The sequence below is a fragment of the Ahaetulla prasina genome, chromosome 4, assembly GCF_028640845.1.
Source record: "Ahaetulla prasina isolate Xishuangbanna chromosome 4, ASM2864084v1, whole genome shotgun sequence".
Taxonomy (NCBI): domain Eukaryota; kingdom Metazoa; phylum Chordata; class Lepidosauria; order Squamata; family Colubridae; genus Ahaetulla; species Ahaetulla prasina.
In genome coordinates this window covers 123,200,797-123,220,413 of record NC_080542.1, presented here as the reverse complement: position 1 = coordinate 123,220,413, position 19,617 = coordinate 123,200,797, and the positions used below count along the sequence as shown (strand labels likewise).

General features: G+C 37.3%; 1 protein-coding gene across 4 annotated transcripts in view; it reads right to left on the bottom strand.

The window, feature by feature from the left end:
- ZNF804B (zinc finger protein 804B) overlaps positions 1–19,617 on the bottom strand; it is a 267,029-nt gene that overhangs the window by 240,939 nt on the left and 6,473 nt on the right. The window contains exon 2 of one of the 4 annotated variants that reach the window (XM_058182226.1): positions 5,972–6,091. The exons of the other annotated variants lie outside the window; for them this stretch is intronic. Within the exon in view, the coding sequence (XP_058038209.1) occupies positions 5,972–5,983 (12 nt within the window). The 5' untranslated portion in view covers positions 5,984–6,091. The remainder of the gene's footprint in view (positions 1–5,971; positions 6,092–19,617) is intronic. 4 annotated transcript variants of the gene reach the window in all.

Genomic DNA, 19,617 nt, shown 5'->3' with positions numbered 1-19,617 from the left:
AAAAGTCAATGCAGTCCTTGGTTCATCAACAGAGGGATAATATCAAGTTCATGAGAAGTAATACTACTACTTTATATTGAAACTAGTAAGACCATACTTGGAATGCTGCATACAGTTCTGGGCAGCACAATGCAAAAAAAAAAAAAGTAATATGGGTGCAGAGAAGAGTAATCAATATGATAAAGGATCTTGAAGCTAAATCATATGATGAACGGTTGTAGGAGCTAGATATGCCTAGCTATCAAAAAGAAAGATTAGGAGGGACATGATAATTGTGTTCCAGGATTCAAAGAGCTGTCACAGAGAAGAGAAGACTTACCGTATATACTCGAATATAAGCCGATCCGAGTATAAGCCGAGGTCCCCAATTTTACCCCAAAAACTGGGGTAAACTGGGGACTCGAGTATAAGCCGAGGGTGGGAAATGAGGCACCTACCGGTTGGGGAAACCCTCCCTCCCTCAGCTGAGAAGGCTGGCGGCTCCCCCGCCCCGCCCTCTCACTGCACCGGCAGGGCTTCCCCGCGCTGTCCGGTAAAATGTGAAAAAAAGAAAAAAAAAACTCGAGTATAAGCCGTATATACTCGAGTATAAGCCGAGGGGCTTAAAAAAAAACAAAACTCGAGTATAAGCCGTATAGACCCGAGTATAAGCCGAGGGGACGTTTTTCAGCACAAAAAACGTGCTGAAAAACTCGGCTTATACTCGAGTATATACGGTATTCTCCAAAGCACTAGAGGGCAGGATAAGAAGTAATGAGTGGAAGCCTGTAAACAGGGATCCAGTCTAAAAGCAGAAATTTTCTGACAGTGAGAACAATTAATTAATGAAATAACTTTCCTCCCAGAACTGTGAGTGGTCCATCACAAGAGGTTGTCAAAAACAGATTGGGCAAGCTTTTGACTGGGATGCATAAGGTCTCCTGCCTTGAGCAAAGGGTTGGATTAGAAGACCTTTAAGGTTCCTTCCAGCCCTATGATTCTATGTTCTATATTCTAACTGCAACATGAACAGAAGGGCATGTAGGAAATTATTAAATGGCTGACCTCATCCCAAGCAACTTCACAAAAAAACACAATGTGGGAAACAAAACATCAAATGTTATTAAGATATATAAACAAAGTTCACAATCCCTCAAAAGAAGATTGCTAAAAGGCAGAAATGTGAAATTTTTACTTGACACAAACTGTATTTTTACTTAAAAAGATAGCATACTTCATATTGAAAAAATGAAGTTCATTGGGGTTCATTGCAACAGATCTCGGTGCCATTCCAAATGATCACCAGATGTCCATTTTTACTGTGAATAACAATAACCTGCATTTGTTACAGATTATGGCTGCAGCACTATTTTTCACATCCAGGTGCCTACTAGATATGCTGGACTACAGTTCTTATCACTCCCCAGCAGTATAGCCAGAGGATACACTAGAAGCAGAATCAAACATATCTAGAGGGAGTCAGGCGGGAAAAGTTGCAACCATTCTCAATATCTCTGATCTAAATTAAATCCCACTGTCTCTTGTTTCCAGTCACTTCTGCACGTCTTCTCTTTTGCTTTTTTTGATGGCCTAAGAACAGAAAAAGTATATTGTCAGCTGCAAGTAAAGGAACCAACAATCAGTTGCAAAGCAGTTGCACCTTTTCCTTGAAGTACATTTTGCAAAATCCAATGCCCCATCTCCAAACCAATACAACAGTATTTTCCTATTTAGTGGCAGGATAGGCTTCTCACCACTCCTCCATTCACAAGTGAATGAAATGTTGGTGTTGATCCTACTGACTTGATGGGAATAACAGATCTCTAGATCATGTTCCAAATCTCAATGGGTGAATGCTTGGTTTGGAGAAAAAAAATATTAAAAACAAAGTCTGATTATTATTTTTTTTTTTAAAAAATTAATCTATAGTGTTCCAAGTCTTCCAACCTCATTTTTATCCTGCCATATGTTCAAGACCTCAGTTAATTATTGTTTTTCCTACAAGACACTGATGATGGGTGGAAAGGACAGCAGGGAATCCACCAATTGCTACCCTGAAACTGTCCTGCAATAAAACGGCAACAACTTGCAGTCTTATTGTGGAGGCGTACTAAGCATAGCCATGGGGCTTGTACAATTTATGTTAACATAATTTCCTACAGAAATTAACAGATAACATGTTATAGCAACTGCCTAGATGAGCCCTATGTGGATGCACTTTTTAGCTAATGAACTTGCACTACTGTTCAAACTTTTTTCATCCCTGGAGAGCAATTTATATTTGTATGCTGAGATAAGAGTTAGTACTAAAATTCATTTTCAACATTTGACTTATGGGCTTTTTTGGTACATTCATTCCATTTCACATTTTCAAATGTAGCTCAATAACTAGTATTTTAGCATTTGCATGGTCTGGTGCCTCTGCAACTCAGAATGGCATGTCATGTCCTTGATAATTTTACAAAACTATAGTGACAATTTCTGTTAGATATAGAATTTTAGAAACATATTATGTAAGTTTGTACATGTACTTTGTAACTTAACATGAATGGGTTTTCTCTGTACAAATGATTGTAAAATATACACTTTTTCTTATATCCAAACATAAATTTCTTAATTTGCTCTAGTTCTGCTTCTACTTACCATCCTTGAATAATATGAAGCGAAAAACAATATCATGTTATGTTAAATACACAGAATACTGAATTTTAGGAAGTAGTATTTAACTTGCAGTAAAATAATTTCCTTTTCTTATTACTGAGACAAGGTATTTCTGAACTCTATTTGGAGACCTCAAGAGATTGAAAAAATGGAAATGAGTATAGGATGAAAATATAAATAAATTCAGGTTAATACAGTATCTGTGAATGATTCTTAAGCATCAGATACCTTCAAAAAGAGCGACATACAATCAGGAAAGTTTAGGAGGAAAACAAAAGGACACCCGTTGTTTTCTCAATTGTTATGAAAAATATATTTTTCTGACTATTATTTTGCTCTTAAGAGAGGATATGGATGTTACTTAGAATATTTTCACCCAATCTTATAAAAATATTTCCAGGAATAAGGGTTGAATTGTCATGGAGGCTTCATTAAAGACTATCGCTGTCTCAGCCAGCAATGGACGAAAACAACAGTGAGTTCAGAAGTTGTAACTGAGTACAGGGCAACCAAAAGGACAGAGTTGGGGGAGAGATAGGTTAATGGAGAAGCTGAAGTGGAGGTGGGCTGTCCTGCTTTAGGTTTCAGACACATACACACAAACACACACCCAGTTTCTTGGAAGATTATCAGTTTTACTTCAAGGTTGAAGAGTGAACAATGAATTAAAGGAATGTAGTCTTGCTGCTTTGAAATAGGAGCTGCAGAAGAATCAGCTAGAGTCAGTCCAAGTTTTATTTATTTATTTATTTATTTATTTTATTAAATTTTTATACCGTCCTTCTCCCGAAGGACTCAGGGCGGTGTACAGCCAAGATAAAACACGGAATATATACAAATTAAAACACTTAAAACACTTTAAAAAATGATTCAGATCACTTTTAGCGACCTGAATCAAGATTGTCACAGAATCTAAAGGTCAGGGATTTGTGATTAGAATCCACACACAAGCTTCAAGTCCCGACATTTATGAAGATTCTCAATCATCCAGATCATTGCAGTCCTAAAGGTACTGTCAGACTTGCCCCAGCTTAAGACTCCTAAGTAAAATGATCCTTGCCTCCATTTGTTGCAAAGGCATATCTTTATTAGAAGTCAAGTGAATTGCAATGAAGCAAAGCCAGAACTGAAATTCACGTGCCAAATCCCCAAGTGTAACTTTCCCCCGCTTGGGAACTTCCCATTGCTGCCATTGTTTTCAGGAGATATCCTACCTGAGAGCTGTTTCTTAAATAAGGCTGCGGCTAGCTGTCACTACTCCTTTGATTGGCAAGGAACTTAATAAACTTTCATTATTCTGATCACTGCTCTACTTGTTGGGATGGGGACTGGGAGGCTTTATGTCATCCTCCTCAGACTTTTCCAGCTGTGCAGGTGGTTCCTATGTCTGATCAGCCTTATGTGATTCCTGCCTTTATCTTTCCCAAGGCTCACATTCTCCAAGCTCACTTGGAGCAACTTCTTCAGAGTTTGATTCGGATTCAGAATCTGACTACTGCGTCTGGGCCATGAGAACAGCAGAGCAAGAAAAGTGTGATGTCCGTACATAACATCTAAATGACCAGGACTGCAATCACTAAGCAGTGTGGTTGTGAAACATTCTGCCAAATGACTGTTTCACTAAATGACAGAAATTCTGGTCACAATTAAAATTGTTAAGCAAGTAATATATGGACTATAAATATAACTTGATAGCACTTTTCTCAATCAATTTTTCAGAATGAAAAGGCAAAAAGTATATGCCATGTCCACAAAATATTTACTTCTAAAATAATAATCAAGAAATAATACTGCTAATAATTATTATTGGATAAAAAGCAACCACTTCCAAACATTTTAGAAAAAGCATTTAACCATGAGAAATTTTTTTGACATAATTATTAAAAATATAGTTTGCCAACTTGAGCTTTCTATCAAAAAAAAAGCTAGCCTTTTATAATAGTTGATGCTTTCGGGTTCTTTGTTCTGCTTCACAGAATTTAGACTGTTAGAATTATCCTGGCTGTCTAAAAGAAAGAGATTTATAAAAAAATACTGTAAGGTTTTACATATTTTGTCAACCATGAAAATTATAGTATTTAACTCCTTTGTTGTGGTGAAGCAGACTGAATTTGTTACCTAAAGCTGAGACTTCAGAATATCCACTTGACTCTGTAATAGGTTTCACTTGTTTTTATTGAATGATTTGGTAAAGAGATATCATATAATCCCATGTCATTAATTCAAAGGAAGTCATTTAATGATGACGAATTTACATAAACTTCAGTTACTGCTGAATCAGAACTAAAGAACTGATAACGTCCTTCTAAATGCATATTGTTCTATATAAAAAGGAATTTGTGCTGTCTGTAAAAAAACCATGTTAATGTATATTCTTCACCACTTTTAACCGTCACAGAAAAGAACTTTTCACTTTTAAGGATTTCACTTATTCTCTGCAATGACTTTAATCTCCTTTCCTTATTATATTCAAAAGTATTATTCATGCCTGCAAAAAGAGATATGTCTTCAATAACGTCCATGAAGTCTGTTAACTTTCCATATTAAGTATATATTTTAGGAATATTTTAACAGATGCTGGCTCTTAAATTTTCAATGTTTCATTTTTTAAAATCTTTTTTGTGTTATTTTCTTACATGCAACACCCATACAATATACTGGACATCCCAAATTTGAAAGTCTATTCTTTCATTCTTTTTTCAACTTAACCAGTAGGACAATACTGTGAATAATTGAGTAGAGCTGAAGTTACTAAGGCAGAGGGCAGGCCAATTTACTACAGATGGAGCTAAGAATCATGTTAAGCAGAGTTGACAGTAAACAGACTCCAGCATCATGACAGGAAACTTCAAAAGGCAACTAAGGTTCAATATCATGAATTTAAAATAGGAGACGTGGTATAGGAATCTGAGCATATTCTTCTGAGTCAACCTTGACTTTCAGGAGTACAGGTAGTCCTCAACTTACAACTACCATTGAGCCCAGAATTTCTGTTGCTAAGCAAGACAGTTGTTAAATGAGTTTTGCCCAATTTTACAACCTTTCTGATCACAGTTGTTAAATGAATCACTGCAGTGGTTAAGTAAGCAACATTGCTGTTAAGTGAATCAGGCTTCCCCATTGACTTTGCTTGTCAGAAGGTCGCAAAAGAGGATCACATGACTCTGGGACACTGCAACCTTCATAAATATGAGACAGTTGCCAAGTATCTGAATTTTGATCATGTGACCATAGGCAGGCTACAATGGTCGTAAGTGTGAAAAATGGTCATAAGTTACTTTTTTTAGTGCTGTTGTAACTTTGAATGAAGACTAAATGAACCAAGGATTACCTGTATATCCATTTCAGGAGGTTTTGCTACTATCTTATTTCGGGCTGATCCATACAATCACACCAAATTCATTTCAGATCTGACTTTTCTGCTCCAGTTGGAAGTTCTAGCAGCAGGTCACTGAAAAGAAAAAGTTGATGTTTCTATTGTTGTAAAACTGAAAATGGAGTGAAAGAAGTTAAATCTGCATTAAAACTGCATCTACATGGAGGGAGATATGCAGGAGGGTATCCCAGGGCTTTGTTTTAGGCTCAATACTCTTCAACAAATTCATCAATAATTTGGATGAGGGGATAAATGGGGAACTCATCAAATTTACAGATGACACCAAACTAGCAGAAATAGCCAACTGTGTGCTGCAGCTGCCAAAAAAGCCAACACAGTTCTAGGCTACACAGAGGGATAGAATCAAGATCACGTGAAGTGTTAAGACCACTTTATAATGCCTTGTTAAGCCCACACTTGGAATATTGAATCCAATTTTGGTTGCCATGATGTAAAAAAGATGTTGAGACTCTAGAAAGAGTGCAGAGAAGAGCAACAAAGATGATTAGGGGACTCAAGGATAAAACATATAAAGAACAGTTGCTGGAACTGGATATGTCTAGCCTTACGAAAAGAAGGACTAGGGGTGACATGATAGCAGTGTTCTGATATCTCAGGGGTTGCCACAAAGAAGAGGGAGTCAAAACTATTCTTCAGAGCACCTGAGGGTAGAAAAAGAAGCAATGAGTGGAAACTAATCAAGGAAAGAAGCAACTTAGAACTAAGGAGAAATTTCCTGACAGTTAGAACAATTAATCAGTGGAACCACTTGCTTCCAGAAGTTGTAAATGTTCCAACACTGGAAGTTTTTAAGAAGAGATTAGATAAACATTTGTCAGAAGTGGTGTAGGGTTTCCTGCCTAAACAAGGGGTTGGACTAGAAGACCTCAAAGGCCCCTTCCAACTCTTTTGTTCTAACAAATCTGTAATCTTAAATGGAAAGGGGACAGACTTTGGACTTCTTGTTTACGTACCAGTCTGCTATGGAACTGATCGATATAGTCTAGCCATAGAGACAATCTTTTGGGAAATTTCCAAACTATAAAAGGCTTAGATGAACTTTATTAAGATGCTGAAGTGTTTCATGCTTGGGATTAAGCATCTTAGTTGCAGAAGGATTGCAGATGAGGTCCCTATCTGTGCCTGAGGTAAGGTCAACATACAACCTAATATGCTAATGCTGAAAAACAATTGATAAAACCCAGTTATCATCATTTGATACTGACTGTAACTCAAAGTTTTCTGACTAAAAAAATCAATGGCTAAAAATAGAATACAGCTAGGAAAATGGGGTCAGATAGGCTCTAATGTCAAAGCATGTTGTTGCCTTTTTCCTGTAAATAAAAAAAAAATACTATATAAGCTTTGCCTCCCCCCTCTCTCAGTGGGAGAACTTTGTATTCTGTCTCTTGCACAACTCAATTAACTTGACTTAAGCCAGCGTTTCTCAACCTGTGGGTCGCGACCCCGTTGGGGGTCGAATGACGATTTGCCAGGGGTCACCTAAGACCATCGGAAATATGGGAAGTATACTTGCGAGTTGAAGAATCACGCTCCAATGGTTGACTCCACAAGTCAGCTGCAGGCTCTTCAAATCGCTAGCCGAATTCGGCTTCAGGCGCGATGAATTAAAAAAGAGAGAAATCTTTGCTCTGATTTCTCCCTCTCAAGCCAGCTGCAATCATTCCCAATCACTAGCCTAATCTGGCTTCAGATGCGATAAACTTAATAGGGGAGGAGTCTCCGCTTTAATGCCTCCGTCCTCAAGGCAATCGCAAGCAGTTCAGATCGCTAGCCGATACTGCTTCAATATGGCGATAAATTCAAAATGCAAACAATTTTACAGTTGGGATAGCCACATCTTGGGGAATTGTATTAAAGGGGTCACAGCACTATAAAGGTTGAGAACCACTGACTTAAGCAAACTACTATATATGGTTTCCATTCATAAAGTGGGTTGGGCAATTTCCCCCTTCATATCATGGATCAAATCATCAGCCTTTGCAGGAGAAAAGAAAGACATGTGTGACATTTAGCTTTCTTAAGTATCCAAATATCTTCTGAGTAAAATAATAATATATATATATTAGGATGGATAAATACATTTTGTATATGTGCATCTACGATACAACTGCATTTTCGATCCTTTCCATTACAAACAAGTGTAGATGTCTTTTTTTAACAAAAGCTATTCAGAAATTTCCTTCCCTTTGAAATAATCTTGCAAAGAAACAATTTGCATTCAAAATGTACCTCTATTAGTTTCATGATTAGAAAGCTCCGTTTCAACAAATTGACTATGTGAATGCTCATTTGTGATCTTAAAAAGAACATGTTATAAAATCATAGATGAAAACAACGTTCTTTTTCTCTCCTGTGGGAAACAAAGTACCTTATAAGCTCCTTATATTGTGACATCTTTTATTTTGGGGGTTTTCCCCCTAGAAGTTTTTTAATAAACCATTAAAAAAAGTCATTATAGCAAAGCAATAGACATGTCAATGAACACAGTCAAAGTTATATATTCATAAATCTGTTCATAGAATGTTAGATGAGCTCTGATAGGAAAACTGGTTCCTTTACTATTGATAATATCATAAGAGGACAGTCGTGTTAGTCTATGGTGGCAAAAAAAAAATCAGGAATCTAGTAGAACTTTTTCAGAATATCTTATTTCATTGAAAGGCATGCTATTCATCTTTTCAATAAAGATTCCTAGAAATATTGTATATTCAATAGAAAATATACTATCTGTTGTGCCTCATCCTCCCTCCTCTCTTCAGCCGAGCCCTCCCGTCTCCTCCCGGGCCTGCTATCAGACTCCGAGTCTGATAATGAAGATGAACGGCCTGTCATGCCTCCAGCCCCCGGCCCTGGCCCCATGCCCGGACAGGATGCCAGGAATGAACAAACAAACCTCACTCATACGGTGTGTGTTCCTTTCGCTCAGCCATCAGAGGAAGTCAGCCACGGATTGGAATTACTCCTTCTGACCCCTCCCTTTCTCAAACAGCAGAAGACAATTCAAAGTGGGAGGATCCTCCCTTCTGGAGATCTGAGAGGCGACACCAGCAGAAGGAAGGGAGGGACAGGCCTGGATAAATGCTGAGTCATGGAGCCACACTCCACAGCCTATATAAAGGACCTGCTTGAGTCAAGCAACCTTGAGTCAAGCAACATCTCATCTAGTTTGCTGAAGTCACAACTTGGACTCCTGCCTGCCCTGAGAAACCTCGGAGGAATTTGGCAAAGCTGCAGAGGCTTCGTTGCCATGCCTGATACGGACTTCCTAGACCCGGTCGTTGGAGGGGGACACGATCGCTGAATTTTCTTTCTAAAAAGAAAAAGAATATTCAGTACAATTCTATTTGTTATATGCTTAACACTGTAGCCCAGAATGGAGAAGGCAAAGAATTAAATGTACCCCATCTTGAAGCTCACTTGGAAATTTTAGAAGAGTCATTCTTTCTCTTCCAAATTACTTCAGAGTACTGTTCTTTGTCATAAAAGGGAGGAAGAAGTGAAACTGAGATTGAAGGAAAAGTAAATAAATAAATGAAGTTCTACTGCAAGTAAAGAGGAGATAGACAGCTATATTATAGGTCCAGGTTGGCAAACCTATGGCATGTGTGCCCAAAGCACACAAAGCTATGTCGCCTGGCACACACGGCCTTGCCTGTTTGTCTTCCGGGCTTCTGGCGCTCATGCACATACAATAATCAGCTGTCCTTTGCACATGCAGCAGTGCCAAAAACTTGTGTGCGCATGCATGCTGGCCAGCTGATTGCCAGGTGTGCATGTGTGCCAGAACCCAGAAGTTTGGCTTTTCCGGAGTGTGGCCCCGATTGCACGCACAAACACATTGTTTCTGTACAATGTGGATGAGAAGAATCTCTAAAGAGATTCATAGTCCAGCAATGCAAAAAGTCATTTTCGCAATACAGTTTTTCAATGCTATGCTACCACAAGAGACATTATTTTTACAAGATGTTTTGATAATGTCTTAAGATTCTATTAATGAAGAAGTTACACCAAGTTTATCACATTAGATAGTGTGTCCACATAAGCTGTCATTTCTGTTATATGCAAAACGACATTTAAAATGAAAAATTGCTGAATGCATTTTCAGTGTTTTTTTTCTACGGAGAAGGATCAGGAGAGCACATGATCTAAGGAGATACAAACAAAATATTTCTCTAAAAAAACCAAGATAGTTCATCTTAGTTAAAGGGACATGGTTAAAGTTTTCTCTCTTCTACATATATAGAATTTTTTTTTTTATTGGCCAAGTGTGATTGGACACACAAGGAATTTGTCTTGGTGCATATGCTCTCAGTGTACATAAAAGAAAAGATACGTTCATCAAGGTACAACATTTACAACACAATTGATGATCAATATATCAATATAAATCATAAGGATTGCCAGCAACAAGTTATAGTCATACAGTCATAAGTGGAAAGAGATTGGTGATGGGAACTATGAAACGATTAATAGTAGTGCAGATTCAGTAAATAGTCTGACAGTGTTGAGGGAATTATTTGTTTAGCAGAGTGATGGCCTTCGGGAAAAAACTGTTCTTGTGTCTAGTTGTTCTGATGTGCAGTGCTCTATAGCGTCGTTTTGAGGGTAGGAGTTGAAACAGTTTATGTCCAGGATGCGAGGGATCTGCAAATATTTTCACGGCCCTCTTCTTGATTCATGCAGTATACAGGTCCTCAATGGAAGGCAGGTTGGTAGCAATTATTTTTTCTGCAGTTCTAATTATCCTCTGAAGTCTGTGTTTTTCTTGTTGGGTTGCAGAACCGAACCAGACAGTTATAGAGGTGCAAATGACAGACTCAATAATTCCTCTGTAGAATTGGATCAGCAGCTCCTTGGGCAGTTTGAGCTTACTGAGTTGGCGCAGAAAGAACATTCTTTGTTGTCCTTTTTTTAATGATATCTATGATATCTATGAGAAAGCTAGGAACCAACTAATTAATGTAACCTATATTTAAGGCAAAGATACACATAAGACAGTGGGTCAAATTATCAAAATAATATCACGCTATTATCACACAAGGTGACCCGGTAGCTCAGTGGCTAAGATGCTGAGCTTGTTGATTGAAAGGTCAGCAGTTCAGTGGTTCAAATACCTAGTGCCGTGTAACCGGGTGAACTCCTGTTACTTGTCCCAGCTTCTGCCAACCTAGCAGTTTGAAAGCACATAAAAAATGCAAGTAGAAAAATAGGGACCACCTTTGTTGGGAAGGTAACAGTGTTCCGTGCACCTTTGGTGTTTAGTCATGCCGGCCACATGACCACAGACAACGCAGGCTCTTCAGATTTGAAATGGAGATGAGCGCCGCCCCCTAGAGTTGGGAACAACTAGCACATATGTGCGAGGGGAACCTTTGCCTTTTTTTATTTCCATACAAGTCCTACTCCTTTTGTATGTGCATTGTGACATCACACACATGTAAGAACAGAACTTGTGATACAATGCAACAATGCTGTTTTCATCATTCCAACAAAATATCTGATCCTGCAGATTTTTTTGGCTTAGTTCTTTGTAAACTATATTAAAGTATGTCATAAGTAAAATGTTTACTGACTTTTTTGTGATTAAATATAAGAACACATTAAGTAAAAAGTAGGAACTGCTTGTATAATGCAATAAAAGAATCACTGCAATTTTCATGCAAACATAGTATTTGAGAAAGGGGAACCACTATAACAATATATTCTCCAAGCCATAAAAATATTTTTTCTCTAAGTAATAGGATAACTCTTTTATGAGAAGCAACAACTTTTGTAACAGTTAAACTTAGAAAAAATAAGTGAGATGTGATAGTTATATACAAATATATATATTGATAATGAACATAAAAGGGCCTTTCTCTATTCTTGCAAGCTACTAAGACCCTCATGTCACCGAATAATACTAAAAGGTAGAGATTCAGGCACATAAAAGGAACTGTTTTTTAATTATATAAAAATGTGAGCTTATTATTAAGCAATATACAGGGGTCTTGTACAGAATTGCTGATCTCTATCAGTTATTAAAAGAAATAATGCACTCTGGATATTAAAAAAATAACCAATCAATTCAATTTGTTAAATAGTATTTTTAGGCTAATTGCTTACAGGCAATCAAAATACTTGGTATTCAATAATTAAATCAAGTGGTTTACAGGCTAACATAAACATCTTAAACTGTTAACAACCATAGGGAATTTAAAACATTCAGTGAGAGAAAGGCACTGCATATGAAGGGAGTAAGAAGCAGTAGCTGAGTTCAGTAAGAAAATATAAAAAGTAAAATATTCATTATGTGCTTGTGTGTGCTCCTTTAATTTATACAGTTTTAGTGAATTTTTAACAGGCCCAGGTCATTCTAATTTTGTTTAAGGCTGAACAACTATATGCTATCATCTGTCAGAAATGTCTCTTTTGATTATCGATAGAGCAAACAGGGAAGACTAGGTACAAAAGAATTAATTAACCCAAGTTTGATATTAAAACTCAAAACAAGAACAAAGTAATATCAGAGCTATTTAGCTTCTTAGGATATTCCATTAAAGATCTCAAGGGAGCCATTTTGGATAAATAAGCTTCAACAGTATGATTAAGCAAGTGTTGCATGGATTCCCATCAAAATGTTTCAGGCTACCTCAGAAGATCTCAACAAACCCAATGTGTTTTTTCTCACATTACAGTTTTAATTGATAAGGTACCTGTAATTTTTTTCACCTCTAACTTTTATCTTGTATCTGCTTAAACACCTTATCTTTACCCATCTTACCAGGCTACTGCTCCATGCATCTGATAAAGTAAGTGGTAGCTTCCAAAAGTTCATATCCTTTTAATAACATTTGTTAACTAGACTCCTCCTGAAGAGTAAAAAGTGACTGAAAATTATTTCATGGGTAAAAGTGTAGCATTTCTTAATACAGGGATGTCAAACTCTTGGCCTATGGGCCAAATCCGGCCCACAGGGTGCTTAAATCTGGCCCATGGGGCCTCCCTGGAAACAGCGAAAGACTGGCCCATGGTGCCTCTGTCAGCAAAACTGGAGCTCAGGAGGGATGCCCGCAGCCTTTTGAACTCTGTTTTCACTGGCAGAGTGTTGCAGGAGGCTGTTGCAGCTGAAAATGGAGCTTTCACTGTGAAAATTTTCACTGTCAGAGCACTTGGGCCACCACAGGCGCCCTGACATGAGTGGTGTCGAGATGGCCACACCCACCCTGGCCACACCCACCCTGACCATGTCCACCCAGCCCTCCAAGGTCAAATACAACCCTGATGCGGCCCTCAATGAAATCGAGTTTGACACTCCTGTCTTAATATCTCTTTAAACAAAATGAATTTGGGGGGATTATACTGCAACTGTGGCGGCCAGTTAACTGAACCTAAGATTGCAGATTCCTTAAAGAATGGCAGCAGATGTGCATTAATCAATAAATCAGCTTTTCCTCTTTACATAAAGATTGCTACACAGCTCACACTTCTTTATTTTGGACTTCTTGCAGCTCAACTTCCTGTCCTTGTAACTGAAGCTCCCTGTCACCAGAAGATTAAATGTCTGAATTATGGTCCACAATAATTTGCATAATAATGTTTAGCAGCACAAAAAAGCAACAATTTTCCCAAATAAAGATCATAAAAGCAAGATGAAAACCAAACAAAAAAATAGTAAAAGATATTTTGTCAGAATGACAGGTTAGGAAGTATTGTGTGAATTGAAAACAAAATAGCAAAGAGGTAAAATATAGCTCAATGCTCAGGGCTTCTATAATTTTTTAGTAAAGATACTATATGGAATAACTTGAATAAATCAAGTATTTCTTAAATTCAGAGTGGATTACTGAAGTCACTAGGTCCTCTTAAGCTCTGAATCTATTATGTAAAGTCTGAATTCCCTGGAGTGGCTATGGCAGCACACAGACCAATTCAAGAGAAGCAATCCGTGTCCCTGGCAAATGGCATTCCCTCAACTGACAGCTCGTACAAGTTAATTTGATTTGTGTTGCAGGTGGGTAAATATTCTCTATAAACTCCATAACTGATAGATATTGCCAAAATCAAATCAAATAGCAGTGAAGAAAATGAGCTATTCTAATCCATATCGTGCAGTAACTCAAATGCATCTGAAATCAATCAGCTTGTTCTAACGCATGCACATTTTTATAACTTTTATTGAAAAATGGCATCTAGTAGACTTGACAGGATAAGTATTTTCTTTTACCATTTTAATCATTTTCTAAACCACTGATTTCACTTATTCGTGTATTATCAGATCTATGGCCTAATCAACCTGGAAAAATTAGATGTAAAGTCTTTCACTAGAAAAACTTATTGTTCCCTTGATAAATGATATATTTAAGGCTATTATAGTATATCAATTTTTGTGTTAAAAATCTTATTAGAGATCCTAGGACAGAATCCCAGGAAATTTTATGGATCCTTTATGTAATAGTTTACTGGGGAGAGGGGGGGGGATTGTGACCTTCACTGAAGCAATCCTATCTTTGATGTGGAGTATAATCAATATATCATTCATAAAATAAGTATCTGGAAGAGGCAAGCATTATATCCTACAGCAATTTTAAGAAAACTTTATGAAAGAATATACATTATGCCTGCCAGGAATTAATAGTTTAGCTTTCCATATACCACCAGAAATATAAACTATTTTTTAATAATTGTAAGTAAAATCGACTTCATTTTACGTCTGAACTGAAAGGCCTCAAGTAGCCCATAGCACAAGATCAAGGGATGAGAAGGGAGGGCCATCTACTGAATCATCCACAGAATTGCAGGACTTGAAGCAACTTTGTTCCTGTGAAACTGATTAAGCTTGGCAAGATACTAGCTGAAGTAGTTTTGTAGCAAGGCACTATTAAATATAGTCATTGCCGATAAAAGAGAAAAAGCCTTCGGCAGTTCTAGATAACTCAGTGATCAACATAATAAATTCATGGCCATAAGCAAACTTCAGAGAACTTTACAACCTATAAAACCTACAGTTCTGCATATGGAACATGTTTCATTCAGCAAGGAGGAGTCTTGGATGCTCAGAATTAAAGGGACAAAATCTAGCATCTGAAATCTTATTCTTGACTACATATATATAGTTAAGAGTCATTAAAATCTGACTTGTCTTAATATTCAGTTTCATCACCTTTCTTCAGACAATCAGCAAGCTTACCAATTATTTCAGTTGTGACTCAGCAAACATTTTGTCTGTCTAAAATTAAGAACAAAATATAAGGTGGTGATTCGTTCCATTGAATACGAACATGCCATTTATAATTGTTCCAACTTCTTGTTTCATCATTGTTCAAGCAAAAAGCATATGAGTTCCTTAATCCCAGCAATCAATCAAGGCTGTAGCCTCCTAAGAAATGACAACATATTCTATCAATGTGTTCTTGAAAGCCACAGAAACAGGTAGTCCTTGACTTACAACCATTCATTTAGTGATTGTTCAATGTTACAACAGCACTGAAAACAGGGACTTATTATTGTTTTTACACTTACAACCTTTGCCTGATCCCCATGGTCATGCGATCAAAATTCAGACACTTATGAATTAGTTGCAGTGTCCCAGGTTCCATCTGATCACTTGATAAGCGAAGTCAATGGAAGAGCCACATTCATTTAACAACCACGTTACTAACTTAATTGCAGTGATTCATTTAACAACTGTGGCAAGAAATGTCATAAAATATGAGAAAAACTCACTTATCAACTGTCTTGCTTAGCAATCAAAATTTTGGGTTCAATTGTGGTCGTAAGATAAGGACTACCTGTATAACTTAATGTCAGCAAAGGTACAGCTTCACAGTTTTTAGTGACAGACCTGAACAATCACAAAGATGATCAGATAAAGGCATGTTTGTTTACAATATTACTTCTTGAGCTATTCCCAAGTGAGATTTCTTTGCCATGATACCAACTCTCTAGAATGCTTTCCACTTTAAGATTCTAGAAGTACATAGCACCAACTCTTTTGTGCAGCTATTTATTTATTTTATTTATTTATTTGTCACAACAGTATATATAAGCATAAGCATGAAATAACTATACGAATTTGATACAGTCAAAGAGAACACTAGGACAGGAATGGTAGGTACGCTGGTGGTCTTATGCACGCCTCTTAGGAATGGGGTGAGGTCAATAGTAGATAGTTTTTGGTTAAAGCTTTGGGGATTTTGAGAAGAGACCACAGAGTCAGGTAGTGCATTCCAGGCATTAACAACTCTGTTACTGAAGTCATATTTTCTGCAATCAAGATTGGAGCGGTTCACTTTAAATTTAAATTTATTGTGTGCTCGTGTATTGTTACGGTTGAAGCTGAAGTAGTCTTCAACAGGAAGGACATTGTAAGAGATGATTCTATGAGTTAAACTCAGGTCATGATGAAGGCGGCGGAGTTCTAATTTTCTAAACCCAGGATTTCAAGTCTGGTGACATAAGGTATTTTGTTGTAATCAGAGGAGTGGAGAACTCTTCTTGTAAAATATTTCTGGACGCGCTCAATTGTATTAATGTCTGAAATAAGGTGTGGGTTCCAGACAGGCGAGCTGTATTCAAGAATTGGTCTAGCAAATGTTTTGTATGCTTTGGTTAGTAGTGTAATCTTTCTGGAGAAGAAGCTACGCAAGATTAAATTTACAACTCTTAAAGCCTTTTTGGCGATGTAGTTGCAGTGGGCTTTGGTACTTAGATCGTTTGATATGAAAACTCCAAGGTCTTTAACGGGGTAAGGGTCATCTACAAGGTAATGTGCATCGAGTTTTTATTTAGTGTTCTGATTCTTTTTACCAATGTGTAAGAAAGAGCATTTGCTGGTTGAAATTTGGAGTTGCCAAAATTTTGACCATTCAATACAAAGTCAAGGTCTTTTTGAAGGGTGGCCATATTGTTGGTAGTGTTAAATAGTTTAACATCATCAGCGAAGCGAACACAATAACTTATAATATGGTCACAGAGGTCGTTAATGTATAATATGAAGAGTGTTGGTCCTAGAATGCTGCCTTGGGGAACACCGCTATTGACAGGAGCAGGATTTGATAGGGCACTGCCTATTTTGACCACTTGTTGTCTGTTTGACAGGAACACTGTTATCCAATTATGGAGAGGTCCGGAGATGCCATAGGATTTTAGTTTTAGAAGAAGTTTGTCACGTACCACTGAGTCAAAAGCTTTAAGAGAAATTTTCTTCCCCTGATATAATTGTAGGCCAAAGAGATGCTGCTTGAAAAACAATCATGTAGCAGAGGGCATAGCCCTCAGCTGATAATGGGCAGCTGAAGCTGAGAAGGGGCTCTTCTAGCATTTCAGGATGTAAAGGAGAGATGGGAAATTTGGGAAATTTGAAAGTTTTGTAATTTGTTATTGTAGCTTTACAATAAAGTAGAATTAGCTTATCTGATTATGGTTTCTGTCTGGTGTACTTGAGAAGACTGGCTTTGTATATGTATCCTACATGATTTTTCTTCTTCCCTTATCCTTTTAATTTCTATCATCATTTTAAACTGTCATGTTTGTAGTCCCAAGAGTGCTTTCTTTCAAAAGGCAACTGGATTTTCTTGTCCTCACAACAATGTCATCAGAAGAAAGTCCAATTACCTTTTGAAAGAAAGCACTTTTGGGATAACCATGATCTGGATGACTAAGAATCTCCATAGACCAGGGGTCAGCAATCTATGGCTCTGGAGCTACATGTGGCTCTTTCATGATTCTGATGCAGCTCCCTATTGCTGGTCAGCTCCACAATTGATAGGACTTTTGGTTAGGACAGGTAGAGGAAAAAAGGACACGGTGCTAGGAGGCGACTCTATGGTGGGGGGAAACCAGACTTTTTTTTGGCACAGGAAAAAGGACACCGTGCTAGGGGGAAACTCTATGGTGGGGGAACTGGATTTCCGATCAGCAGAGGAAAAAGGATGCCACGTTAGGAGGAGACTATTATACAGGAACTGGACTTCTGGTCGGCTCCAGAACTGAATGGGGGCTTCTAGTTAGGACCTTTGTGGCTCTTTGAGTGTTTAAGGTTGCCAACCCCTGCCATAGACATTTGTCATCTTTGTTTTATATTTTGGTTCATCATCTAAATATAGACATCTACTAGAAACATTTTTCTATAGAGGAATATAGTATACATTCCACTATATAAATGAAGGACAATATCTTTATAAACAGACTATTCCATTTTTAGTTTTCAGTTCAAATGTTCAGAAACCATGTCATATAAAGACCTCTGCCATTAATTCCTGTAATTCTATCTTTGATCAGATGGACAATACTGAGACAAACTTCTGTTTATTTTTTAGATATATATTTTGCTTTTCTCCAGGGGTCTTACTCTAGGTGGCTAACCTAGGAGGGAATTGGCACAATTACACATTGGTTAAGGATGGACTTGAATCTAGGTCTCACCAGTACTAGTCCAACTTATATATTGCACAATGTGCTCCAGTCTTGTACATGACAATATGTTAGAATAATCATATCATAGTAAGAAATTATACTACTCTGAGGAGTCCTTGATGCTATCTGAGCTTGGTTTTTTTTTACAGATGTTTCATTACCCAAACTAGATAACATCAATTGCCACTTGTCAAGCTTCTTGACTGGAGTAACTGAAAGCAAAGCGCATTATATACTGGCATTTGGTTAGCTTTCAAGGACAGAACCAACTTAGAACTAAGGAGCAATTTCCTGACAAGTGAGAACCAGTGGAACAGCTTGCCTCCAGAAGTTGGATTTATTCCATCACTAGAGGCTTTTAAGAAGAGATTGGAAAGCCATTTGTCTGAAATGGTATAGTCTTGTGCTTGAACAGGGGGTTGAACTAGAAGATTTCCAAGGTGCCTTTCAATTCTGTTATTCTGATAATGTTACTTAGTTTGGGTAATGAAATGATTGCATGAAGACCAAGCTCAGAGAGCACCAAGGACCCCTTTATTTCAACCCTATGCTACAAATATTGTCATTTATTGATTATACTATTCTATTCTGCTGAATAAATTAGAACATATTCAAAAGAGGACAATAAGGATTATATAGATTCTGGAAAAGAGACAATTAAAAGACAGTACAAATGTCTGTCTTTATTGTTTACTGTAATGAATCATAAAGATGGAACAATTTTTTGCTTTGCTGAGCCGGATGGAAACATAAATTCAACAGGTTTAAATTATAGGAATGAAGAATTTATTAAAATTAATCAGGAATTTCTGATGCAAAAAGGATTCTTGCTTGGAATCTCTTAAGAAGATGCTGTTACAATGGATTTTTTTGCATTGGAAATAGATGAAGTAAAGGATATTTGATATTTCAAATTTGTAAATTTCAAATTTCTGTAGTTCTAAGTATAATTAGATAAATATAAGTGCACCTACTAAAGAGGATGCCTGCTGAACCTCTGCCTGTCTTTTCCAATCATCTTCTGCCGAAGGAGGTAATGCTGCCCTAACATTGCCTCAAATATGATTGCATTAATAAATCACTTTAGATGCAGAGATGCAGCAGAGTGACCTTCCTTCAAAAGAAGCTACCTATTAAATATCTGCTCCAGTGTTCCCTTCTTCTATTCATGAGCTAGTTTC